Raw genomic sequence first — 27,033 nt, forward strand, 5'->3', positions numbered from 1 at the left:
GCAGCAGTATTTTTTATTTTTACCTTAAAAGAAGAGATCACATTGTTTGTGACACCTTTTTTGTTCACTTTTAACACCATTATAGACATTAATGGTAACTTTTTAAAGTTTACATTACAGGCATTTAGCAGAGCAACGTACAACATACTCGGAGCAGCCTGGGGTTAGGTGCCTTGATCAAGGGCACTTCAGCCATTTCTGATGGTCCACGGAATCAAACCGGCAACCTTTCAGTCCCAAAGCTGCTTTTCTGACCATTAGGCCATGACTTCCCCAAGTTTGAGAAGTTATTTCAAATATACAGGAACTGAAAGTTCATGTGTTAAAGTACATGCACTAAACATAAATAAACACGAGTTGGCCTAGTGGCTAGTGTGTCCGCCTCTCGATCGGGAGATCTACTTGCAGTCGGGTCATACCAAAGACCATCTTAAAAATGGTACCTACTGCCATCTGGCAAGGCACGCTGCAATACAGATGCAAGTGGGGAGTCAAACTTTTGCGGTTACCAGAGGACTAACCCCCCCACTGTAACCCTAGCTATGTAATAGGCGTGAGGCCGAGGGCTACAGAAATGGAGATCGGCGCCGTCCTATGTGCCATATGGTGCGGGAAGGACTTTCGACTAAACATGCATGTCCACTCTTCGCAGACATTGCTGTTGATTTAAATGCTTAATAATGTTTCAGAATGAAGCAAAGATAAATTACCCTTTTCGGCCACAGTGCATGGTGTATAAAATTTTGAGCTTTCATGTTCATAGTCATGTCATTTCACAATTATGTAATCATTAATAACACATCGTTCATCAGAGTTAAAGAAGGACCACTTTGGTTGAGGGGCCACAAACATGAAGGTCATGAGAAGCAAATGCTTAGTTAATGAGTAGTGTATTTGGACATCAACAGAATTCATGTGCCATGTGCTGTGACTGGCAAATTTTGGGGTCTGTCCATTTACCTGCAGGCTACTTTGAAGAAAACATGAACATACATAATACCTCAGAGATCATGATAATTTGAAAAACATTAGTTCTCACATTAGCTGATATATTGTAGGTCAATAAATGTAAGAATGCATGAGAATGTGGATTCTTGACTAGCCATCCATCCATTATCTCTAGCCGCTTTATCCTGTTCTACAGGGTCGCAGGCAAGCTGGAGCCTATCCCAGCTGACTACGGGCGAAAGGCGGGGTACACCCTGGACAAGTCGCCAGGTCATCACAGGGCTGACACATAGACACAGACAACCATTCACACTCGCATTCACACCTACGGTCAATTTTCAAACATGAATTCATTATAATTCCTGTACAATAACAGTAGTTTTGCCCACAATGAATAGTAAAGGCCACATTTTTTAAACAAATACATTATGTTCGTGCTTAATAAGCATAATTCATGACGTACTCACCTTAGTTAATGCTTTAACTTATTGTTCATGCATTAGATCATGAATGAAAGACTTTGAACTCATGTTAATTCCTGATGATTCATGAAGTAATACCCAAGTCATGCATTAGTTGATGCATGAATTCATGATAATTCATGTACCCTTACCATAGTGTTACCAATAATTATTTTATTCTTTTATTGTACATCTGCAGTTGAATGATTTATTTTATTCAGCCTCACTGATATCCGACGGGTTTTCCCAGGCTGCCGCACATATTTCAGTTTTCCATATAAGGTGGGAAAATTTCATGTGTTTCGTGAGCATATAAAATATCTAATATTCTACATCTTAATCTCTGAACAATTTCTGCTCATGTGCTGTCAGAAAAGACTTGACCCATGACTGCAAATCGAGAACTGAAACTTTGCACTGGGCACGAGAGCCGCAACGTTTTTCTTCTTTCTCCAGGGTTTAATGTTATTCTTTCTGAATTTCTGTCTCCCAAAGCCTCCTCTGATTGGTCCATGGAAGGCTTTTTGCGCTCTGTTAAGCTCAGGAGGATGTCCTGGAGCTCCAAGCGCTCATCTTGGTCCTTGCTGCAGCAATGCAGAGCAGCTGGATCAAGTGGATGTGCCTCTGTATTAAATATATAACCCCCTGCCCCCAGAATGCAGTCCCCATGTACCCCACCCAGCTCAAATGTTGTGCCTGTGTTATGAATAAAGTTGTCAGGATCAAACAGCAGGTAAAGGTACTTGATGGTTTCAGCCAAGAAAAACGACTCCATCCGGTTGTCAAGCTTGTGGTCTCTTACATCCTTCACCTTTTGAAACAAACAAACAAACAAACAAACAAAGTATAAAGACAACATTTCAAGGAGAGTGTTATTGTAGTCAACACCAGAATTATTGCCACCTTTCTTATGAATGTAAAAAATTAAAATATAAAACGACTGGATCACTCTGTGAAAGGGGAAGCCGTGGCCTAATGGTTAGAGAAGCAGCTTTGGGACCAAAAGGTTGCTGGTTCAAATCCCTAGTTATTGTCCTTATTAATTTGCACTAGCAGAGATAGCATAAATTGTTATTCTCACTCAGGATCTTTCTAATTTCTTCTTCTTAATAATAATAATAATATTCTCCTAACGATTTTTAGGATGCTATTTCTTCCTCAGTTTTCAACCAATCACCACCAAATTTCACATGAAGATACCTCTGGGTTGAATTACATTGCTATGACTTTTGGTGGTGATCTGGATCGCTGAGCCGAAACGATCCATGAAAAATGGGATTTTTTTTCCAATCACTTATAACCAGGCCTTTCAATTACATGAACCCTGCGACGGATAACGTCGTAAACGCCCAAATTAAAAAGGCGCCCAAATTAAGGTCAAGCGCCCAAAATACGCTACCAAAAGTAAAAAAAACTAGACAGGGACACTCTAACGAGTGCAAACCCCGCCTTTTCCCTATTAAAATACATTGGGCGAAAATTTCGAAGTTCTGCCATGACCTTGACCTTTGACCTCCAAAATTTAATGGTTTCCTTCCTGGGTGATTGGCAACACGTACAAAATTTGGTCCAAATCGATCCATTGGTTCTGGAGATATCTTGCAGACATACAGACAGACAGACAGATACACACACACACACACACACACAGACTGACGCAGGTGAAAATAATAACCCCTCTGACTACTGTCGGCGGGGTTAAAAAAAAACAACAAAATGTTGATTAAATAAACTTGGCTCCATAAAACCCAATGTCTTGACTTTCTTCTTTAAAAACACTGAAATTAGCGATAATTAGCATGTATTTCTCATAATTGACGCGAAATCCGTACCATTCCCATGTTGTTCCGGGTTCATCGAACTAGCTGTAAGCCTCGTGCAGAGCACAAATTCTCCATCAACGGCGATCGGCATGCCATGATTTCGTGGAGGAGCGAGACTCGCGTACCAGTGACCAGAGCGGGATTTCCACATTAGGTAAAGCTTCTTTCTTCTTCTTTTATGGCGGTTGGCAAACAGCTTTTAGGTGCATTACCACCACCTTCTGGACTGGAGTGTGAACCAGAATGTTTACTACACTATTGTGCTAAATTCTCCGAATAATTCCTGTATCATTTAAAAACTTAAAAATAGCCCTATATCCCACATTATCTGAACTCAACTGCAATATCTCTCTGATACCTCGTATCATATGATTTAAATCAGGTAAAAGACTGAATAAAAGAGCTATTCAGGACACAACTGTGTGTATTTAAGATATAGCTTGCATCTTGTTGTGCAAGTGTGGGTGGAATCAGTGACTTGGAGCTTGGTCCTCTTGTTGATGATGGTCTTAGACACTGGCCTTTCATTTAAACTAAGATCTTTTACCCGACTACATACTGTGAATCGCACTGCCGATTCTTGTGATGTGACTGAAAAACCTTTTGTGTCGCAGGTCTGCTACAGGTTTGCCTCTTTGATGGCAACAGTGCAGAACTTGCTTTTTCATTCCCAGGCTCCTTTCCTCCAGGCTCTCCACAGGCCCCAACACATCTTTTAAATCCTAACTGTATTCTAATTATTTTTGTCATGTACATCAAGAGGGATTGATGCTGTAGACATTTTGCAATAAAGGTAAAAATAACATTCATAGATTTCTTTATTTATTCATAACTTTGTAGCTAAAAAAGCAGCAGGTTTAAACACAGAGCACTGGGAAAACACCACTTTGCGCGTGCAGAAAAGCCCAAATTACCCTGCATCACGATGGAAAAAGCCCAAATTCAGAAATACAGGGTGTAGCCCAAATTATGTAATTGAAAGGCCTGAAAACTCTGTTAATTTTCATGATTTTTTTCAATCAGTAATTTTTATTTTGTTCAGGGCGGAACTTTTCCTTGACCTTCAATTGACAGAGGTCAATTAGTACAAATTACTGTGACTTCAGTCACAGTCTCCATCAAGTTTTATTTATTCTTTCTCCTGTTCTGGCATTCTCCCTTACTTTGTTTTTCATCACTTTCAGCTGCTTCCAAACACTTTGTATGCTACTTGGATCATCAGTGTACATAATGTTTATTTTATACTACATTTTTGATGGTGCTCTGGACGGAGGACAAAAAAAAAAAAAAGGCTAGTCTATAAAATGATCCCATGTTTGTCTGGACATTAAAGTGCACATCACGGGTAAATTCACGAGCAAGATCAATGCAATTCTCCTATTTTATATTAAACTTTGGTCAAATATCTGTCACATTCTGCATTCTCTGCAATTTTTTTTTACCTTGCGCAATACCAGAAAAATTCAGTTGAAATCGAGCCATTTGAGGCGAATTGGTCCGCCTCTGAAAAAACTTGGCATTTGGATTTCCCGGCAAACACTGATTTTCGTGACGTCACGTGCGGGACGCCTCCCTCTGAATCCTACGTCAGCGCTGGTTTGTTTATGAGAAAACGACCTGGTGGGTTTCTGCAAATTTCTTCAACGTTATCACGTAATTATTAAAACAGTTAACAGATGTATCGTAGGAGGGTGGAGCAACACCAATCTTGATGGGATTAGTACTCATCGTTTCCCAAAAGACCGGACAATGAGAGAGAAATGGGAGCGCTTGGTCTACACAGGCTGTGCACTGAAACCGTGCAAAGCTCGCGCAGCCTGCTGGCGCTTCTGCAGGTAACGTCACGAATCTGGCTGCAGACTCCCTTGGGATTTTTCCAGATGCCAGGCTTTCGTCTAAACCGGGGAACAGGGGCGCTGCGCCCTCTTACCAAAATGCCGATTGAACCCCAAGTCACACTTAGGCCATGCACTTATATGCTACTGCACAACATGCAATCTTTCTCAAAACGATCTTTTCTCCGTGAAAACATCCCAGCAACACCACGTGACAACGTGTCTGATCATCAAATACGTTATAATTACTCCAAAAATATTCCAATCATAGTAGATACACCGCCAGACGGTGCAAAAACTATCCGAATTGGCGTTTTCCAGACTGAGGCGCCATGTTGTTTACTTGTCGCGGCTGCTCTCGCGAGATTTGACATGGGTTACATACAAGGTCAGCTGACTTGTAGAGCGAGATTTCTCAAGACTGATTGACCTTTCACCCACCGGCACGGGAGCTTTTGACAGAAGTAGTTCACGAGTTGTTTTTGTTGAGACTTGGGCATTTAAAGATGTCATCCCGCGGCACGAAACGGAAGAAAGCCAAAGACTGTCCGGGGCAGAAGAAGATTACTTCTTTCTTTTTCAATGTTGACAAACAATTTGTTACAATTTCCCTCTCAGATAGCCTCAGAATGTCCCATTGTAGCCTCAATTTTTCAAAGGCTTTGCATGGCAGAGGGAGGGGACGGACAACCTCCCCGCACCATCGCTCCCTTGCCATGGTGAGCGCCCTCATACAGTACTAAATTTTTCTAGAAAAACCCCTGGACGCGTTTTGTTATTTTATTTTTTTCTGCTGTAGACAGATGGCCTTGTGCAAAATTACCCTTCTGGATGAGTGTGTAAAGGGATATACTTTCATATAAAAAAAAAAAGAAATTGGTCCAGAATATGCCCTTTAAATACCTATTTATTAACTTTTTTGAAGGGAGTTGTTTGGAGACAGAAACCTAGTGACAGACTAAATTACTTCTGCATACTTCTTAATTCTAAATGTTTTCCTAGGTGTGGAGAAAACTGGGTCAGTATTCAAATACTCACACTTGCGAATCCGCATTTAACACGGCTTATCTTTTCTATGGACTCCACTGCATCTCGGCCTAGCTGCAGAAACGTCGGGTTACCAGTGGCCTTATACAAGTACATTGCACTCTCTATCAACTCTGGGGAAAAAAAGTAAGGCAATTATTCTTTATCGTTACTGAGGGTAGTTATCTACACAGCCTTGCTAAGTTTAACAATTTGAACAGTGTGTCATGCTGTAAATATATAGTGAAGTGTGAAATCTGAAAATCCATCTTAAAAAAAAAAAAAATCCAAATTTACAATGCAACTTCAAGTACTTGATCAGCTTGGTAGTTGCCATTCTTTCTTTCAGTGTCTTCCAGAACTCACAATGCAACATCACTTAGGCCCTGGTCACACGCCAGCTCGTGATGGGTTTGTGTAAACTTGTCGATGAAAAATTGGTAGCATCGCCACCGATCGTGCAATAGACGACAATTGTTCTCCGAGCTTTGCGAGTTGTTTTTGTGTGTCTCTGCCTTGTGAGCGGCCAAAAATGTTGCAAAAAATTTCAGTGCATGCATTGAAACTTGGTGGCGATGTCTTTGTCAGGTTTGGGAATACTTCCTGAAGCTTGGGGAACCTTCGGGGAGCCTCTTGAGATGTATTTGTCTCAAATCCATATCCCCGATGCTCGCGAGAGCCTCAACACCACAGCGGCTCAGCATAGCCTAACCTTCAGTGAGACTTAAAAAGTGCATTTGCATTCGGGGATCCTTCGGAGCACGTTGCACTTGGGACCCAGTCATTATGGGAAACACCTGATGTTGATTTGAGCACAATCAGAACGCACATATAAGGACGCTACTTCGCAAAGCCTCTGTGTCCTTATATGCACGCACTGATTGCGTTCAAATCAGCATCAGGTGTTTCCCATAACGACTGGGTCCTGTGAGCGAGCGTGGCTGCTCAAGTGCACAAAAGGTGTTGAGGTCAAGTGTTTGCATGCTGTGTGACCACAACTTTTAACTTGCCGGTATCTCGCCATGAATTGTCATCAAAACGCCTCATTTTCATCAATAACCCATCGCAAAGCATCGCGAGCTGTCGTATGACCATAGCTTTAGCAACTCAGATTTGCTTGCAGTTGCTCAGTAACATAATAGTGCCAAAATATACGCAATGATAAATACAGGGATGAAGAAATACTCTTTCTTCATAGTGCGGTAATCCTTCAGCTATTAGCCACAGATGGCATATTAGTATCCGATCTTATGCTTTAAAACTTAATGCAGTGTGCCACTTTATAACTTCATCAAAAATCCTGACATACAATCACACATTTCTTCTATTTTGTTGCTGGCCTTGTGATCTGTGGGTTTGCTGTAATATGCAAGTACCTGGTCGTAGAGGATATCCTTCTCTCTTGTCAACAGTGTAGCCCTGAGGAATGCTATAGAACTCGGGAAGGCCCCCAAACTGACGCCACACTGTACAGTAGTTATGGAAGGTCCTTGTCGCACTCTCAATGTTTCCTATAAGACTCTAAAATTGTTTCATACAAACCACACTGGGTTAATGAGTACACCAAGGGATTGTTGAGTGATGCAAAAGTAAGGCACTAGTTACCTAGTTATCCTGAGCTAGAGGACACTATCTGTGCGCTCACCTGCAGACCAGGCCAGAATGCCTCCAGAGATTGAAATATAGGCATGGAAACAGTACCCTTATGCATCTGCACCCATAAGTACCAGTCATCAAACTTAGTGTAGTTCTTTATGGACTTGTCAAACTCTGCAATACAAAAACAGCTTAGGTCAAAGGACAAAGAGTACTTAATATGCCTTGACATTCTGAGGAACTGTCAAGGTATATTAAGGTAATACGGAACAGCACACCATAATGGCAAATAATATAGAGTACCATGTCTGCATACCATGAAACATGTTCAGAAGTTCCTCATCTTGCAGCAAGATTGCACCCTTTAACAAGTACTCAAAGTATGAATCAATCCCTGCCCCGATACCTGCATCTTGAGCGACCCATTTTGAGGTAATGACATCAATGTGGTTCCCAACCTGAAAAGATGTTGATTATGAGCTTTTTATTTATTTTAAATGATTAACCCTCAACGTCATTTAAGTAGGAGTATGTACCCCTGTACTCGTTACAGTAAGTAAAAGACATCAAACAGCTATAAACTGAAACAGAAATTACATGAAGAAAATTTCTATATCATTCAGTAAAGGGCAGTCAAGTACCGGAACAGCAACATATAAAAGAATTAGTAACGGATTTATTCATAATTTAAAACGCAGAAGTATATGTTGATTTCTACCCAATGCCTGTTTTTTTGATATCTAGTTTTAATATCTATACCTCTGATGGAGTTATCTAATCTGTCAATAATCTGTTTCAGCAGTGCAATGCAAAAAATCATGCAGATACAGGGCAAGAGCTTCCGTTAATGTTGACATAAAACATCAGAATGGGGGGAAAACGTAATGTCTGGGACTTTGATCGTAGCATGGATGTTGAGTATTTCAGAAACTGCTAATCTCTTGGGGTTTTCACATGCAACAGTCTCTAAAATTTACACAGAATGGTGCAAAAAACAAACACCGAGTGAGCCACAGTTCTGCGGGTGGAAACGCCTTGTTGATAAAACAGGTCAGAGGAAAATGGCCAGATTGGTTTGAGCTGCCAGGAAGGACACAGTAACTCGTATAATCACTCTTTACAACTGTGGTGAGCAGAAAAGCATCTCAGCATGCACAAAACATCGATACAGGACGTGGCCAGGCTACAACAGACCACCACATTGGGTTCTGCTCCTGTCAGCCTGAGACCCCATTCTTGGCTATCATGGGCACACATGATAGCACTTTCGACAAAAATATAATGAAGGCTGCTGAGCTTTACATGCAAAAATAAGAAGCAAGAGTGACAGTCAAAGTCTCCAGAAGAACCGTTACTGGTTCTGCAAGATGTTCTGTAAAACTTACCAGCTAATTTCATGATAAAACTGCACAAATTATACCTGGGACTACTGTTTTTTTTTAACGAAATTAAATGTTTCGACATTAAAAATACTAATCAAGAGCAGTAAACAGTAATAAATAAAGTCAACATTTGGTATGATGACCCTTAGCTTTAAAAACAGTTGTAGTCTCTGTGACAATTTGTGCAGTTTCATAGGGAAACCTGGCCACAGTTCTTTTGAAGGCTTGGACTGTTGCATTTGCGTCTTATTTTTGCCTGCAAAACCCAGCAACCTTCAGTATTTTTTTTTTTGGCTCTCATTTGTAAGATACTGCTTTCTTCATAGAAAAATGTTTGTATGACAGTAATATTTAATTTTGTGCTGGAAAATGGTTTGGAAATCTAAACTGTTTTTGGATTGACTCAATATAGAAGTCATAAAATACAAATCCACGACAAAGTTTGTATGAAAAAAATAGGGTGCCTAAGACTTGCACAGTACTGTATGTGGATGGATGGATGGATGGATGGATGGATGGATGGATGGATGGATGGATGGATGGATGGAGACAAACGTATTAAAAGGTACAGGTATTAAAACAGGTATCTGCTGAGATCGAGCAAGCAAGCGAGAGAGAGAGAGAGAGAGAGAGAGAGAGAGAGAGAGAGAGAGAGAGAGACATGCGTACACACAGCGGCAGTCTTTGGGCTAAGTGGGACCTTTCTGTGTGGAGTTTGCATGTTGTCCCCAGGCTTGTGTGGCTTTCCTCCCACAGTCCAGAGACATGCGGATTAGGTCAACTGACTGCTCTAAATTGCCTGGAGGTGTGAATGGTTGCTCATCTCAGGTGTTAGCCCCGCAACAGGCTGGCGATCTGCCCAGGGTGTACCCCACCTCTTGCCCAAAGTCAGTTGGGATTGGCTCCAGCTTCCTCTGTGACCTGGATCTACAGGAGCCTTTCACATGATGTCATCATAGCTGCAAATTTGTTTATGAAGCCAGATTGTCGGGCAAGCTTTGTGTTTGACAGCGACCGGCACAAGTGTACGCAAGTGATTGTAAGCCCAATTCAGTACATCTACAGATAAACTTGTAGAAATTACATCTAAAAGAGCAACAGAGACCTGTAGTGCTTTTGGATGTAATAACAGACATGGAGATCAGCCTTTTCACTGGTTCCCAGCAAAGCTAGAAAGATGAGAAAAATGGCGAGCTGCAGCTAAACGGGAAGACTGGATGCTAACAAAACATTCCCGCGTGTGTGGAGTGGCACAGTGGTGTAGTGGTTAACACTGTCACCTCACAGCAAGAAGGTTCTGGGTTCAAGCCCAGCAACCGACAGGGGCCCTTCTGAGTGGAGTTTGCATGTCCTCCCTGTGTCTGTGTTGGTTTCCTCCGGGTTCTCCGGTTCCCTCCCTCCAGTCCAAAGACATGCGGTTAGGTTAACATGGGGTGGCCTTGGGCTGAAGTGCCCTTGAGCAAGGCACTTAACCCCTAACTGCTCTCCAGGCTGCCCACTGCTCTGGGTATGTGTATGTGCTCAATGCTCATGTGAGTGTTCGCTGCTTCAGATGCAGAGAGGAATTTCTTTATGCTTAAGCGTATGTGAGATAAAGTAGTTGTTCTTCTTGGAGAACATTTTATATGAGGTTAGTGTAAAAGCTCTGTGCAACGTTAAAATGTATATCTGGATGTGGGCTTTGGAGGTGATATATTTTATTAGACCTAATGCTTGGCATGACTAGCAGCATGTTTGTCCTGTACTGATAATGTAGACTCGGCTAAACACTATAAAATATGCTTATCTGTGAAGAAACTCAGTCGTCCAGGTACATAGTACTCTGTGGTTGGTTGAAGAGAGCAACTGGACTTGCTTGACTATTCTTGAAAACGTTTCGCCTCTCCTCCGAAAGGCATCCTCAGTTCTGTCTGACTACTAGGGAGTATCCAGTATTTATTCTCTCATGGATCATCATAGAATCCGAATCAGAATGCTGATGGCTGCATTGTGGGCGGCTGATAAGATGTCATAGACACCCACCTCTGTTCAATGATGGTCGTTCCAGGTTGACAAAAATGAACGAACCACTCTGGCTAAGATGTCTGCCAGTTTTCTGGAAGTCCTCTCATACTCCCGCACCAGTCGAAGGGATCTCATCCCAAAGTGCGTAGAAACATATCTGTGAAGAAACTCAGTCGTCCCTTCGACTGGTGCGGGAGTATGAGAGGACTTCCAGAAAACTGGCAGACATCTTAGCCAGAGTGGTTCGTTCATTTTTGTCAACCTGGAACGACCATCATTGAACAGAGGTGGGTGTCTATGACATCTTATCAGCCGCCCACAATGCAGCCATCAGCATTCTGATTCGGATTCTATGATGATCCATGAGAGAATAAAATACTGGATACTCCCTAGTAGTCAGACAGAACTGAGGATGCCTTTCGAAGGAGAGGCGAAACGTTTTCAAGAATCGTCAAGCAAGTCCAGTTGCTCTCTTCAACCAACCACAGATTATAAAATATGCTAGATCTCTCTCTGGCTTGTTTATTACTATTAGAAGTCCATGTTTGAGCTTATCTTTGTCATAAGGTATTTTTCTTTATCGGGAACGTCCCATAACATTCCGGCACGAAACCTGCCTTAAAATATTGGTGCACATTTGTACTTTTGCATACCTTTACCACCTCCAGTGTATTTAGAAGTCACAAATACTAAATAGTTCAGGATATCGCGGTGTCCCAAATCCGGTAGCTGGTTTGCCAAACACTTTTCAAGCGGAATAAACATATTTGCAGGCTAATTAAGAAGAAGCCTTTATTTTTGTCACATGGGCTCTCAAGCACAACAAAATTCCTTCTCTGCATTTAACCCATCTGAAGCAATGAACACACATGCACACACATGCAAAAGTGAGCAATGAGTGCGTGCGCGCACACAGAGCGAGCGCGTAGTAAGCAGAATAAATTTACAGTGCCTTGAAAAAGTATTCATACCCCTTGAACTTTTTCACATTTTGCCACCTTACAACCACAAACTTAAAAGTTTTTTATTGAGTTTTTATGTGATATGTACTCTGATACCTCTGAATACAATCCAGTGCAATCAATTGCCTTCAGAAGTCATCTAATTAGTTAATAGTGTCCTACTGTGTGTAATTTACTCTCAGCATAAATACACTTGTTCTGTGAAGGCCTCAGTGGTTTGTTAGAGAACACTGAAGAACAAACAGCATCATGAAGACCAAAGAACTCACCAGACAGGTCAGGGATAAAGTTCTGGAGAAGTTTAAAGCAGGGTTAGGTTATAAAAAAAAAATATCCCAAGCTCCGAACATCTCAAGAAGCACTGTTCAATCCATCATTCAAAAATGGAAAAAGTATGGCACAACTGCAAACCTACCAAGACATGGCTGTCCACCTAAACTGACAGAGCGAGCAAGGAGAGCACTGGTCAGAGAAGCAGCCAAGAGGCCCATGATCACTCTGGAGGAGCTGCAGAAATCCACAGCTCAGGTGGGAGAATCTGTGCACAGGACAACTATAAGTCGTACAGTCCACAAATCTGGCCTTTTTGGAAGAGTGGCAAGAAGAAAGCCATTGTTGAAAGACAGGTATAAAAAGTCCCGTTTGCAGTTTGCCAGAAGCCATGTAGGGGACACAGCAAACATGTGGAAGAAGGTGCTTTGGTCAGATGAGACCAAAGTTGAACTTTTTGGCCTAAATGCAAAGCACTATGTGTGGCGGAAAACTAACACTGCTCATCACCCTGCACACACCATGCCCACTTTGAAACATGGTGGTGGCAGCATCATGCTATGGGGATGCTTTTCTTCAGCAGGGACAGGGAAGCTGGTCAGAGTTGATGGGAAGATGGATGGAGCTAAATACAGGGCAATCCTGGAAGAAAATCTGTTGGAGGCTGCAAAAGACTTGAGACTGGGAAGGAGATTCACCTTCCAGCAAGACAATGACCCTAAACATACAGCCAGACCTACAATGGAATGGTTTAGATCAAAGAATATTCATGTGTTAGAATGGCCCAGTCAAAGTCCAGACCTAAATCCCATTGAGCATCTGTGGCAAGACTTGAAAATTGCTGTTCACAGACAATCTCCATCCAATCTGGCTGAGCTTGAGCTATTTTGCAAAGAAGAATGGGCAAAAATTTCAGTGTCTAGATGTGCAAAGCTGGTAGAGACATACCACAAAAGACTTGCAGCTGTAATTGCAGCAAAAGGTGGCTCTACAAAGTATTGATGCAGGGGGGCTGAATACTAATGCACACCACATTTTTCAGATTTTAATTTAAAATTTTGAAGACCATTTATCATTTTCGTTTCACTTCATAATTATGTGCTACTCTGTGTTGGTCTATCACATAAAATCTCAATAAAAAACTTTTAAGTTCGTGGTTGTAAGGTGGAAAAATGTGAAAAAGTTCAAGGGGTATGAATACTTTTGCAAGGCACTGTATGGGTAAATTATATGGATCTGTGATGTCTGCATGTTTCAGCTTTTGGATGTAACGCGATCTGCTGGTATAATTTAAATTTTTAATCATTTCAGAGAGATTGTACTGACTGCAGCTGTCTCGATTGTCATTATTAACTGCCACTGCTACGTTTCTTTGTTTGCCTGGCAACATGGCAGACGCTGCGTGATAAACAACTAGATAGAACTCGACCCCAACGGCGTCGACAGGGATGCCTCCGCCCGGTAGACTACACGCCTTAATAAGTTGTGATTTGGGGATGGACATTTGACCTCACAGTAATCTTGACCTGGTGAAATTATTTGTATTAGCCTTGGAGATATTGTGTTCACAAGGTTTTCGGACAGACATTTGACCTCACAGTGACCTTGACCTTAGGATCTCAAAATCTAATCAGTTTATCTTTGTCCCCAAATACACAAATGGTGAAAGTTTGGTGAAATTCCTTTCATTAGCCTTTGAGATATCGCGTTCACAAGGTTGCGGAACGGACAGACGCACGGACAGACGGACACCCCGAAAACATAATGCCTCCTGCACCTTACGGTGGCGGAGGCATAAAAATCTGGCGTCGGTGAAAAGCCCCTAAAAGCGGTATAGATTACATAAAATTACAGAGACACGAGTGTTTTACTGGGAAACATGCCACTCACATTTTTCATACGAACGACATCCGGGACACTGAGAACTACAACCGTGAATCGTTTTGATAAATTCGGGAGCATAAAGATTGGAGTCTGGAGCAATGGAAAAGGCCATGTGGTCTGGGGAGTCCAGAACACATGCATCAGTCATGCGTAGTGGCAAGCCTCTGGAGGCAGTGTTATGATCTGGACTTGTTCCAGTTGGTCAGATCGAGGCTCAGCAACATTATGTGGCAATTAAATGAAGTCAGCTGACTACCTGAATGGAATGAACAACCAGGTTATCACACAAATGGATTTTTTTTTCTTCCCTGATGGCAAGGGCATTAAAAAAAAAAATCTATTTTAACTAAAAATAAAATTCTACTTTAGGGCGGCACAGTGGTGTAGTGGTTAGCGCTGTCATAAGCCCCTTTTCCACCAAAGCAGTTCCAGGGCTGGTTCGGGGCCAGTGCTTAGTTTGGAACCGGGTTTTCTGTTTCCACTGACAAAGAACTGGCTCTGGGCCAGAAAAAACGGTTCCAGGCTAGCACCAGCTCTCTGCTGGGCCAGAGGAAAGAACCGCTTACGTCAGCGGGGGGGCGGAGTTGTTAAGACCAACAACAATAACAAGACCGCGAAAGATCGCCATTTTTAAGCGACGAGAAGCAGCAGCTGTACAAACGCGAAGTCATCCATTATTATTATTATTGTTGTTGTTGTTGCTGCTTCTTCCGTGTTGTTTTTGCTTCGATATTTGCGCCAAGGTTTATGCAAACGTAGCGACGTAACTGACGTATACAGCGACGTAATGACGTGGCTTCCCTTAGCACCGTGAGCTATGGAAAAGCAAACTGGTCCTCAGCTGGCTCGCAAGTTGAACGAGTTGTGAACCAGCACCAGCCCCGAACCAGCCCTGGAACTGATTTGGTGGAAAAGGGGTAAGTGAGGAGTGAAGCGATCAGCAGATATGACTACAAATCTGCAAGAATGAAAGGCAAGATCCTTTGCAGCAGCAGAAACAAAAGTGGGCAGAAGGCTCAAGGAAGACAATCCCAAGAAAGAGGGCAGTTCCTTTAGTGTCCTGAAAAGCAGAGATGTGAGCCAAATCCAAGAGTGCAACAGCATATTTAAGTACAGAACATGGTACACCAATCTAGTATGTAGACCTGCATGTGTTTTGTTTTTTTTTTTGCGGATCAAGCCAAAGGCAAATTAATCAAGCCAAATCAATATTACACAAATCAAATAAAAGGCTATATTACAACTAGATAACTACTCACGCCCATATTTTGCTGTGTCGGTGGATCACATAATCCAGGAAGCATAGCGAGTATTCAGATACTGAAGGCTTATCATATAACCTCAGCCTCTGGGATAAGTGGCACCTCGGTTTAAAGCCACTCTCAGATCTCTGAATTTGAGTTTCTTTTTAAAAGAGATAACGTATGAAATTTTTTTTTTTAAAGATATTTTTTGGGCTTTTTTTCACCTTTATTGGATAGGACAGTGTAGAGACAGGACAGGAAATGAGTGGGAGAGAGAGACGGGGAGGGATCAGGAAATGACCTCGGGTCGGAATCGAACCCGGGTCCCCGGATTTATGGTATGGCGCCTTAGCCACCTGAGCCACGACGCCCCCATAACGTATGAAATTTGATGTAACAACACTACGATCGTTGTTCGAGCCAGGTATGACACTCAAATACTGACACTAAAAATTACTCGAAGGGAGTGGTTCTTACCAGGCCAATATCCGATCTGGTTTTCCAGAGAGCAGCAAGAGCTTTTCGGGCCACGTTTTCAAACACAGGATCTCCAGTTAGATGGCTCAGGGTGGAAAACTCCAGGATGAAAGTTCCCACGCCAGCTGTGCAGGTAATGGGAGTCTCAGTGGGACTGACACCCCTCAGCAGGTTCACTGTGCCATAGGGCATACCAGTGGGTGTGTGGAATGCTGGAGAAGACATACTCACCATGAGCTTAGCAATGGGTTAAAGCTTAAAGTGATAATTGTATATGTATTGTTAAAAACAGGTAGCTGACGCAAACTTTTTTCTTACAAAAACATTGGGGGAGGACCCAACAACAAAACTACCATGCTTTAACCATGCTTAACAGTTGCTACAGTGTTCTTGCGGTTGAATGCCTCACCTTTACTCCCCCAAACATACCCCCCATTGGTCATTGTGGCCAAACAACTCAACCTTTGTCTTATCTGACGATAACACTTTCCTCCAGAAGGCTTTTTCTTTGTCCATGTGGTCAACTGTGAACTTGAGTCGAGCTTGAAGGTGTTGCTTTTTAGAACAGGGAATTCTTTCTTGAATGGGAGCTTCACAGTCCATGGCGATGTAAAATGCATTTGACTGAAGATAGTGGTGACACTGCTGTTTCCAGCAGCTTTCAGTTCATGGCAGTCCTGTGCCTTGGTGGTTCTTGGGTTGTTGCTGATCATCCAAACCAATTTCCTCTCAACTGATGGTGACACTTTGGGTCTTTTTTCCAATCTTTGGCAAAGTGGCTACACCTCCCAATAACTTGTCAAACGAACCCTTTTTATGTTGGCACCGAGAAGCTACCAAGTCAGTCATGATCACTAACAGGAAGTTAAAAGACATAATGGAACTTGAACTTTCAGCACCATTCTATTCTTTAAGTTCGTTTCTTAAGACACGTATTTTTTAGTATGTTACCTCGTTTGTTGACAGTTTCGGCGAACACTTCCGCCTTCTTCAAAACAGTCACCAGATGTCGAGTGGTGACGTGCCTTATCAGCTGATGTTACTCTATGGAGGCGTGAACGTCCCGCCCAATTTGACAGGTAGTCCACGCCTCCTGCTGTCAGGTCGCTGCCCCAGGACTGCGCTCCAGGTGTGTGACAGCGCGTACGCTCCCTCATCCCGGTTCATCGTCCTCTGCGCCTGCTTTTGTATCTCCACTGCCTCCAAAATCCAACGCTGATATCTATTCTCTTCAGCGCGAATGACTCTGGCCTCTTCCCAATTCATAATATGATTTTGTCGTTTGCAGTGGTCTGAAATGGCTGATTTTAAGTTTTCTTGGTTTGCTTTTTCTTTTTCGGATCTTGTGAGTCTTTTTGTTGTTTCTTTTTCACATTCTAATTGGTGTTCTTTCCTGCGAGTGTGGAAGCATCTGCCCGTTTCACCAATATAGACTTTATTGCATGACCGGCAAGGGATTTCATATATGACATTACATTTATTGTCCAGTTGTATTTTGTCTTTGGGGTGAACTAGCAGCTGTCGGAGGTTCTTGTATGGTTTGACCGGGGTGCTGATGTGGTATTTCCTCATGGATCGTTGGATGCGTTCTGTAACTCCTTTTATGTATGGTAATGTGACAAAGCCCCGGTTTGTTTTTTCTGTGTTTTTTCTTGTTTGTTTTTTTCCTTTTTTTGTGTCTGTAATTTTCCTTTTCGAATTGCCCACGGTGGATATTGGCAGTTTTTTAATGCCTGTTGGATGTGTTGTTCCTCCTCCTGTCTGTCTTTCTCCTCCATGATGTTCTGTGTTCGGTCGTATAGTGTTCTGATTACTGACATTTTATGTGCTATGGGATGTTCAGATGTCCAGAGAAGATATTGGTCAGTATGTGTAGGTTTTCTCTATGTTGTAATTCTGATATTACCTTCTTCTGTGTGGTGTATTTTTAGGTCCAGAAATGCTATTGTCTTGTCCGTTTCCTCTTCGTGTGTGAATTTGATGTTGCCTGTCTTGTCTATGAAGTTTAAATGATCCGTGAGTTGTTGTGTGTGGCCTGTTTTGGTTATTTCAAGAATGTCATCAATGTATCTTTTCCAGAAGATAGGTTTGCAGTCATCCGGTGCTGTTTTTATGGCTCGGGTTTCCAGATCCTCCATAAAAAAGTTGCATAGAGTGGCAGATAGCGGGTCCCCCATTGCAAATTGAGGCGTGGACTACCTGTCAAATTGGGCGGGACGTTCACGCCTCCATAGAGTAACATCAGCTGATAAGGCACGTCACCACTCGACATCTGGTGACTGTTTTGAAGAGGGCGGAAGCATTCGCCGAAACTGTCAACAAACGAGGTAACATACTAAAAAATACGTGTCTTAAGAAACGAACAAAGAATAGTTATAATAATCAGACATAATGAATTTTCACTATATATTTCAGCACCATGTTCTGCACTACCGAGTTATCTTTATTTATTTCTTTATTTTTTTATTTTATTTCTTTATTTTATATTATTCTTTTAACAGGGACAATGCATATTAATAAAAACATTTACATGTAAATACGCAAGATTATAGCCAACGGCTAATTTGCATCTACTCTATTCTATTGAATAATCTAAGTGGGTGTTTGCATAATTTTGACTCGGTGTTGATTTCCGAAAACCCAAAATAAATTAAAACTTGTGCACCAAATTCTTGGAATTTCAAATTCTCTCTTTTTCCTATTAAAGATGTACGTAGTACAGTCATTCTCCCGAGAAAAAGAACAGTTCAAAGAAATCATTAAAAGCCCAATATTGCCATGACATTCATGTCCATGATGAATGTATGTAAACTGACTGCAACTATATACTGTACAATACCAAATAATATTATTAAACATTTTGAAAATAAATAATGCAGAATTTTTATTACGTAACATATATGTTTGTATTCCAAGTAGGTTTTTTTTCACCTGGGAGAAGTTTGCGTGCTGCATCCTCAGCCAAGCGGAGCAGAGGACCAGAGCATGGCCAGCCCTCCTCAACAGCAATCCCAGCCTGCTTGGACAACAAGTGAGCTGAGAGGAGACCACCGACCACTGCAGAAGCCCAAACACATATTCCAATTAATCTGAGCAAATTAAGCACATTGTTGACAATTTAACAAATCAGTCTGATGAAAGTTTTAAGAAATTAGTATGACCAGACGTTTTAGCATAAACATGAATACAAGTGTCTGAACTGCTGCATGAAGGACAGAAAAGAAAACTTCTTCATACATGGTGGGGAAGGTGGCAACTTGAATTAGAACGCAGTTGTAAGGACGTTTTTTTTTTTTTTTTGGGGGGGGGGGGGGGGGGGCTGAACTTGTGTGATTTTATGACTGCATTTTACACAATAATTACAGAAATGATGTGCTAAGAAACACACACAACTTCGTTATGTAGGAATAAAAGACACAAGCCGTGATCTGAGTGCAGAAATCATCATACGACAGGGTTTGTGTGTGATTCATGAAACATTCGTATCTTGCCAATCACAGCATAAGAATGATTGGGTGTTGATAAATGTGGCACCTGAAAACCATAGTCATTTAAATATCACGCCCCTATCAATTCTCGGTTTAGAGACCGCACCCCTAGGCGTAATATTGCCAAGAAGAGAAACTTCTCTGCCCTCAAAATAGAAGCTCTAACATCTAACATCGCAAGTCCAATTGAAGAAGTTATTTCTATTTGGCAGCATCATAGGATGCCAGAAAAATGCAATATGGAAAGAAATCACTGCTGTGGTCAATAGCGTTGCTGTTGATAATTGAACTCTAGCTGATGTTTGCATATTTGATTTATACATCTGTGATACATAGGCTATAATGTATATAATAGTCTGATATAATAGCTTATAATGCAAATCTTTAAATGTACGTGAAGGAGGGGGAAAAAACAAAAAAAGGTCAAATTTCAAACTTGACAAATCAATCAGAGCTCGGCACCAGTGGTGTTCATCCTTCAGCTAGACAAACCAGCTCGGAACCGCCCCACACAGCCAAGCAACTGTGAGCTGCGAGAGAAAGAGAGAGCGCTAGTGCGTGTCCTCCGTCCCTGTGCTGGCAAACGACCACTCTGGAAAGCCACTTAAGCGATGCTTTGTGCATAGCTGCATTGTCATGATGGAACAGGTTTAGCCTGAATTCCAGTTAAGTGAAATCTTAAATAACAGCATACAAAGATATTCTAGACCTAGAGAGGAGAGATTGCAGTAATCCTACGAGAGGAGAGAGAACAAGCCCTACACACAGCATCTGAGCTACACAGACCAGAGTAGCAAAAAAGATTGCTCTATTTTTAAAGAAAAATTAAGAAAATATTATCCACATATCATAGCATTCTTAAAGTGCATATCACGGGTAAATTCAGGAGCAAGATCAATGTAATTCTCCTATTTTATATTAAACTTTGGTCAAACATCTGTCACATTTTGCGCAATTTTTTTTTTACCTTGCGCAATACCAGAAAAATTCAGTTGAAATCGAGCCATTTGATAGACCGTTTATTTCAAAAACACTTTGCAGTCGAAAGACTGAATTACGTGAATATTTACACAAATATATATGCATTACATATAAAATTTAAATATTATAATATGACACTTCACTCGTGTCTTTGGAAGCTTCCTACCCAAACTGTGCCTTCATCTTGGCTGGCGATTTTAATAGAACGTTTCTTCCTATGGCCCAGTCAGCGGTTAGATCGTTTAACTTGAATTAAATTGAATTGAGGCAAATTGGTCCGCCTCTGAAAAAAACTTGGCATCTGGATTTCCCGGGAAACATTGATTTTCGTGACGTCGCGTGCGGGACGCCTCCTTCTGAATCCTACGTCAGCGCTGGTTTGTTTATGAGAAAACGACCTGGTGGTTTTCTGCAAATTTCTTCAACGTTATCGCGTAATTATTAAAATGGTTAACAGATGGATCGTAGGAGGGTGTAGCAACACCAATCATGATGGGATTAGTACTCATCGTTTCCCAAAAGACAGGACAATGAGAGAGAAATGGGAGTGCTTGGTCTACACAGGCTGTGCACTGAAACCGTGCAAAGCTCTCGCAGCCTGCTGGCGCTTCCGCAGGTAACGTCACGAATCTGGCTCCAGACTCCCTTGGGATTTTTCCAGACGCGTTTTGTTATTTTATTTTTTTCTGCTGTAGACAGATGGCCTTGTGCAAAATTACCCTTCTGGATGTGTGTGTAAAGGGACATACTTTCATATAAAAAAACATGAAATTGGTCCAGGATATGCACTTTAAGCATTTAACTCTGCCTATTGACAAGTCAATAAAAACGGGTCTGTGACCCATTTTGGGTTGCAACCTTTAATTTGGAAATGCTGTTCTAGACAACTGTGTACTTTCAACGCTGCGGCAGGCATTTGGATTTTGCTTGGCACTTGGTTCCCTATACATTTTGTTCTGCTGCAGTTCCTAAAACACCTAGGCCGAAATCAATAATCAAACATTGCATGCAAGTTATCTGACTGAGGTGGACAGTAAACGTGAATAAATCTAAAAAAATTGTCCGGGCTGAGAGTTGTGTTGGATGCTTACCTCGTATGTTTGTCTCAAACACTGAGGCGTTTACATCAATGTCAAAATTCACACTGTCCTGAAGAAGAGCGGCTACCCGTTGAAACTCTGTGTGGTTCCCGAGTATCTGAGATAAGAAGGAGAGAAAGGAACTCAAAAGCTTTGACAACCAAAACAAATACCTACATACACACATACATACAGTTACGGTCAGAAGTTTACATACACTCATTGTGGACATGAATGTAATGACACTATTGGGCTTTCAGTGATTTATTTGCATATAAAAGATTGTACAACATACAACTTGAAAAAAAAATGTAGTGCACAAGTTTTAGTTTAGAAATTAAATTAAGACTTGCGCACCAAATTATTGATTTTTTTCTATGAAAGACTTATGGCGTGGGCGGCACGGTGGTGTAGTGGTTAGCGCTGTCGCCTCACAGCAAGAAGGTCCGGGTTCGAGCCCCGTGGCCGGCGAGGGCCTTTCTCTGCAGAGTTTGCATGTTCTCCCCGTGTCCGCGTGGGTTTCCTCCGGGTGCTCCGGTTTCCCCCACAGTCCAAAGACATGCAGGTTAGGTTAACTGGTGACTCTAAATTGACCGTAGGTGTGAATGTGAGTGTGAATGGTTGTCTGTGTCTATGTGTCAGCCCTGTGATGACCTGGTGACTTGTCCAGGGTGTACCCCGCCTTTCGCCCGTAGTCAGCTGGGATAGGCTCCAGCTTGCCTGCGACCCTGTAGGACAGGATAAAGCGGCTAGAGATAATGAGATGAGACGTATGGCGTGCAATAATCGTTCCCAAGAAAAACAGTGAAAACAACATTGAAAGTCCAATATTGTTATGACATTCATGTCCACGATGAGTGTATGTAAACCTCTGACTGCAAGTGTATATGAAAAAAAATGTATAAGCAAATTCATACCAACAAGGTATCCAGGGCATCAATAAGAGTAAGTGAAAAACTGTGGTATTAGAAAAGAAAATGTATTAGATATAATCATGATTACGAATGCACATCGTCATGCAAGTTTGTAACTTCGACCAAGGCACATTTAAAACGCACACCTGTGAAAACACAATGCTGGGTGTACATACCTGCCCCATGTATCATGTCCATCGCACGTCAATGGCCGGAGCTCATCGTACGGATATGCATTCTCCAAGTAGTTGTTGTAGGCATGGTAAAACATGGACTTTATTCTTTCTCTGATGAGAGAAACAGTCAGGGAAAAATCACTTGCAACTGAGAATTAATAACTTGTCTGAGAATTAATTGCAGATGCACTAATCGCTGAACAGGAACATAACTGAAGACCAGTACAAATGCCAGGGAACAGCAGAAAAAAAAAAATGTGACAGACTTTACCACAGTCTGAGGCTAATCACAGAAATGAATTTGAAAGATACTGAACACCTATAAATTGGATTAGCAAAAAAAAAAAAAAACAACTCAAAAGTTAGAAAGCGAAAAGAGAGTTATAAAGGGCCAAAGTTGCTGCAAAGCATTAAAGAACAATTTTCAACAGGCCATTGGTAAATATACAACTGTGGACCTTCTACTTTAGAAGTTAAAGACATCTTATATGAAGCAACAACCCCTTTCGGCATGAATAGCTCCTAAATAATAACCTATTAAACTTTGTACCACGAGTTGGCATAATGGTTAGCGTGTCCGCCTCTTGATTGGGCGATCAGGAGTTCTACTCGCGGTTGGGTCATACCAAAGACCATCGTAAAAATGGCACCTACTGCCGTCTGGCAAGGCACGCTGCAATACAGATGCAAGTGGGGAGTCAAACTCTCATGGTTACCAGAGGACTAACCCCCCACTGTAACCCTAGCTATGTAATAGGAGAGAGGCCGAGGGCTACGAAACACAGATCGGCGCCGCCCTATGTACCACATGGTGTGGGAAGGACTTTGATTTTTGATTGAACTTTGTAAATTTTTGTGTAGCGTTTGATTTTTGTTCAGTAAAATTGGGCCATGCCCCTTTTAAAAACTTGCACACTATAGGGAAGAGTGATATTATGTCCAGGAAGTATGAAGCAAATCTGAGATGGTCAGTTGGGAGGCCTATAGTGATTATACATGAGTTGACCCATATCAAGAAGCTGCTTTGTGATAATGGCCATTGTTAAGTCTGTGTATAAAAATGTAACTGAATTCATCTCATCTCATTATCTCTAGCCGCTTTATCCTTCTACAGGGTCGCAGGCAAGCTGGAGCCTATCCCAGCTGACTACGGGCGAAAGGCGGGGTACACCCTGGACAAGTCGCCAGGTCATCACAGGGCTGACACATAGACACAGACAACCATTCACACTCACATTCACACCTACGGTCAATTTAGAGTCACCAGTTAACCTAACCTGCATGTCTTTGGACTGTGGGGGAAACCGGAGCACCCGGAGGAAACCCACGCGGACACGGGGAGAACATGCAAACTCCACACAGAAAGGCCCTCGCCGGCCCCGGGGCTCGAACCCAGGACCTTCTTGCTGTGAGGCGACAGCGCTAACCACTACACCACCGTGCCGCCCTGTAACTGAATTGTTTATTAAAAAAAAAAAACCCTCACCTGAATACTCCATCTACAGTTTGGATCTGTATTAATCTTTATTTAGTATACATTTTCTGTTCAGTCCAAGTAATGCTTTTGTATTCGGTTACACTCCTAGCACTTAGCGTCACCGTGGGAGTTTGCCTCTTGAAAAAAAGATATTTTAATCTCAGTGAGTTTTACCTGGCTAAATAAAAGATGATGAATCACCATCTTTTATCATCTCTCCCTTCACATTTTTGATTGACCAACGCAAATGTTTCGTGACAGTGAAAATCTTTAATATAATGAGTGACAGTGTCTCCACCTACTAGTCATGTTCACTGGTTGTTCAGGCTGCAGCTTTATATACCATGCTGATGAAATATGTTGAGAGAGCAGTTTTGGCATTTTTTTAATCAGAACTTTTTTTAAACATTGCGTGTGTGAATTTATTTTGGGGTCATATATTCTGTTACAGTAGCAAGTCACTCAAGCTTTTCAATGTATCCACAAGCATTTCAATGTATACGTCTTGCCATACTATGCGTACGATGAATTGACTTGACTCACTACCATTTGTTAAAGTCTATCTGAGTTGTACTTGGACAAGCTCATTGCTGCATTTAACTAAAAAGTTGTCCCAAGGCCCAGATGGGCGAACAGCAAATTTTTATGAAACATTTTGGGATGAAATAAGGGACCTTTTCTTTCAGACTCTGCATGAATACATTGAAGAATGTGAACTAAGGCTATCCCCACACTACAGGATAACTGGGCCGATTTTGGGTCCAAGTCACTCCTTCTGATATTTGTAGGAGCGTTCCCAATTATCTGCCCAAGCTACATTGTGTGTTTGTAGACCTGGAGAAGGCATATGATAGAGTGCCGAGAGATGAGTTATGGTATTCTATGAGAGAGAGTGGAGTGAATGAGAAGTATATTAGAGTGATGCAAGACATGTATGAGAAGAGTGAAACAGCACTGAGGTGTGCAGTTGGAACGACTGAATGGTTCAAGGTGAAGGTGGGACTCCATCAAGGATCTGCTTTGAGTCCTTTCTTGTTTGCCATAGTGATGGATAGCTTGACGGATGAAGTGAAGCAAGAGTCACCATGGAACATGATGTTTGAGGATGATATTGTGAAATGTGGTGAAAGTAGAAAGGAGGTTGAGTTGGGTTTGGAGAGATGCATTAGAACGAAGAGGAATGAAGGTGAGCAGTAGCAAGACAGAATGCATGTGCATCAATGAGAATGGAGATGAGAGTGTAGTGAAGATGCAAGGAGTAGACGTAAAGAAAGTTGATGAATTCAAGTACCTGGGGTCAACTGTGCAGGAAAATGGGGGCTGCGATAGTGAGGTGAGAGAGTGAGTGCAGGCAGGGTGGAGCAGTTGGAGAAGGATTTCGGGAGTCATTTGTGAGAGGAAAGTCCCAGCACAAGTGAAAGGTAAGATGTATAAGACAGTAGTGAGACCAGCTGTGATGTATGGATTGGAGACCGTACCCTTAACGAAGGGACAGGAGGCAAAGTTGGAGGTGGCGGAGTTGAGGATGTTAAGGTCGGACAGGATAAGGAACGAGCACATCAGAGGGACGGCACATGTGGAGAGCTTGGGAATGAAGCTAAGAGAGATGAGACTGAGATGGTACGGGCACATCCTGAGAAGAGATGCAGAGCATGTTGGAAGGAGAATGTTGAGGATGGAGCTGCCAGGCAAACGAAAATGAGGAAGGCCAAAGAGGAGATACATGGATGTGGTGAGAGAGGACATGAAAGTGGCAGGTGTGGTAGAGAAGGATGCAGAAGACAGGGAGCGATGGAGACGAAAGATCCGCTGTGGCGACCCCTAATCGGGAGCAGCCAAAAGAAGTAGTAGTTGTTGTTCCCAGTTATGCCCTGTAGTGCGTGGGGTTTAGAGACAATCTCCCCAATTTCAAGTCATAAATAGCAAACATTAACGCCTCCATTTTCTTCCCTGTATTCTAAAAGTACACTTCCCTCCCAGTAAAAACATGCCCCCGACTGAGGGTTTCCTATTAATCTTAGACTACAGTTCAAGCTCGTGTTTGTACTGTATGAGTCACTGAAAAGGCTCTGCCTTGTACATGCGCAAAGGACTGTGGGTAATTTAAGACCGCCGAAAAGCCACACATGCATCCTTGAAAAAAGGATGCAGTCTTTGGGAGAATCGGAACAGTCCTTTGGCGAGATTTGATGACGTGGCAGATTTAACACTGAGAAACCCCATAGAGTTCCTGAGTAGGAGTTCCGAGTTGAGGTGCGTTTTCTTTGTTTTTTCCTGGTTGGAAGTCTGAAAAAAAGCAGCTGTTCCCCTGTTAAGTGAACAAGTTTTGACCGTTTGTCCCACCTTCTTTCTGCTACAGTTATAAAAGTAATAAAAAGTTAATTATACCAAACATAATTCACTAATTTGTGTCTGCTTCCCTTTGTTTGTGTTCTTGATAGAAATTGTAGTGTGTGTAAAGTCTGTGAAACCGAATAACTCTTCTTTCTATAAAAGTTTTTTTCTATTCTGATAACTTATTCTATTATTTTCTCTTATATTCCATCTTCAGACAGTCTTCCTTCTTCATGAAACACAGCTACAAATGTATCTGGCAGTTCGGTATGAAAAATTAGTCTATGTGGTGACTTCAGGCGACTTTTTGAGCATATGTTTGTACTTTCGCCTGAAAAGGTAAACAACGGTGCAAACAATCAACACTGCAGTTTGTTTCGTTGTGAATAAATCACTGTATTTATGAGCTAATTAGTTATAACGATGCCAACCCGAGCCAGTGTGTTTTGCCCCATCAGGTCCTGTTGCCCTTACCTGTAATGAGACATTTCCTGCTTGGTGAACTCATGGCTGTTGATCGGTGACAAGTATGATGCGCAAAAGATGGCGTTAAGCAGGAAAGTAAGCATGAAGCTGTGATACGTTAGAAAAATTATGCAGTATAATAATTCCAAGGTACACTTATTACAAGATACTTCCGATATCTTCTTAGCTCAGTTGACACAGGAAGTA

At 42.0% G+C, this 27,033-nt stretch overlaps 1 protein-coding gene across 1 annotated transcript; it reads right to left on the reverse strand.

The window, feature by feature from the left end:
- edem2 (ER degradation enhancer, mannosidase alpha-like 2) lies at positions 1 to 27,033 on the reverse strand. The gene is made up of 11 exons (XM_060937893.1): positions 26,836 to 27,033; positions 22,551 to 22,661; positions 22,378 to 22,417; positions 21,473 to 21,578; positions 18,844 to 18,969; positions 15,913 to 16,124; positions 8,006 to 8,147; positions 7,739 to 7,863; positions 7,470 to 7,614; positions 6,106 to 6,227; positions 1 to 2,220 (listed from the first exon to the last, which is right to left on the reverse strand). The coding sequence occupies exons 1-11, from the start codon at positions 26,928 to 26,930 to the stop codon at positions 1,768 to 1,770; spliced, it is 1,677 nt and encodes a 558-aa protein (XP_060793876.1). The 5' UTR covers positions 26,931 to 27,033; the 3' UTR covers positions 1 to 1,767.

Source organism: Neoarius graeffei, chromosome 13 (assembly GCF_027579695.1).
Source record: "Neoarius graeffei isolate fNeoGra1 chromosome 13, fNeoGra1.pri, whole genome shotgun sequence".
NCBI classification, from domain to species: domain Eukaryota; kingdom Metazoa; phylum Chordata; class Actinopteri; order Siluriformes; family Ariidae; genus Neoarius; species Neoarius graeffei.

What these genes read in the sequence shown, in the direction of transcription:
- edem2 (XM_060937893.1), bottom strand. Translation starts at nt 26,930, where the DNA reads ATGCTTACTTTCCTGCTTAACGCCATCTTTTGCGCATCATACTTGTCA. An exon ending in GTTTGAGACAAACATACGAG is followed by an intron (nt 18,970 to 21,472) that starts GTAAGCATCCAA and finishes GGGCTTCTGCAG; the next exon opens with TGGTCGGTGGTCTCCTCTCA. An exon ending in AGGATATCCTCTACGACCAG is followed by an intron (nt 6,228 to 7,469) that starts GTACTTGCATAT and finishes TTTTTTCCCCAG; the next exon opens with AGTTGATAGAGAGTGCAATG.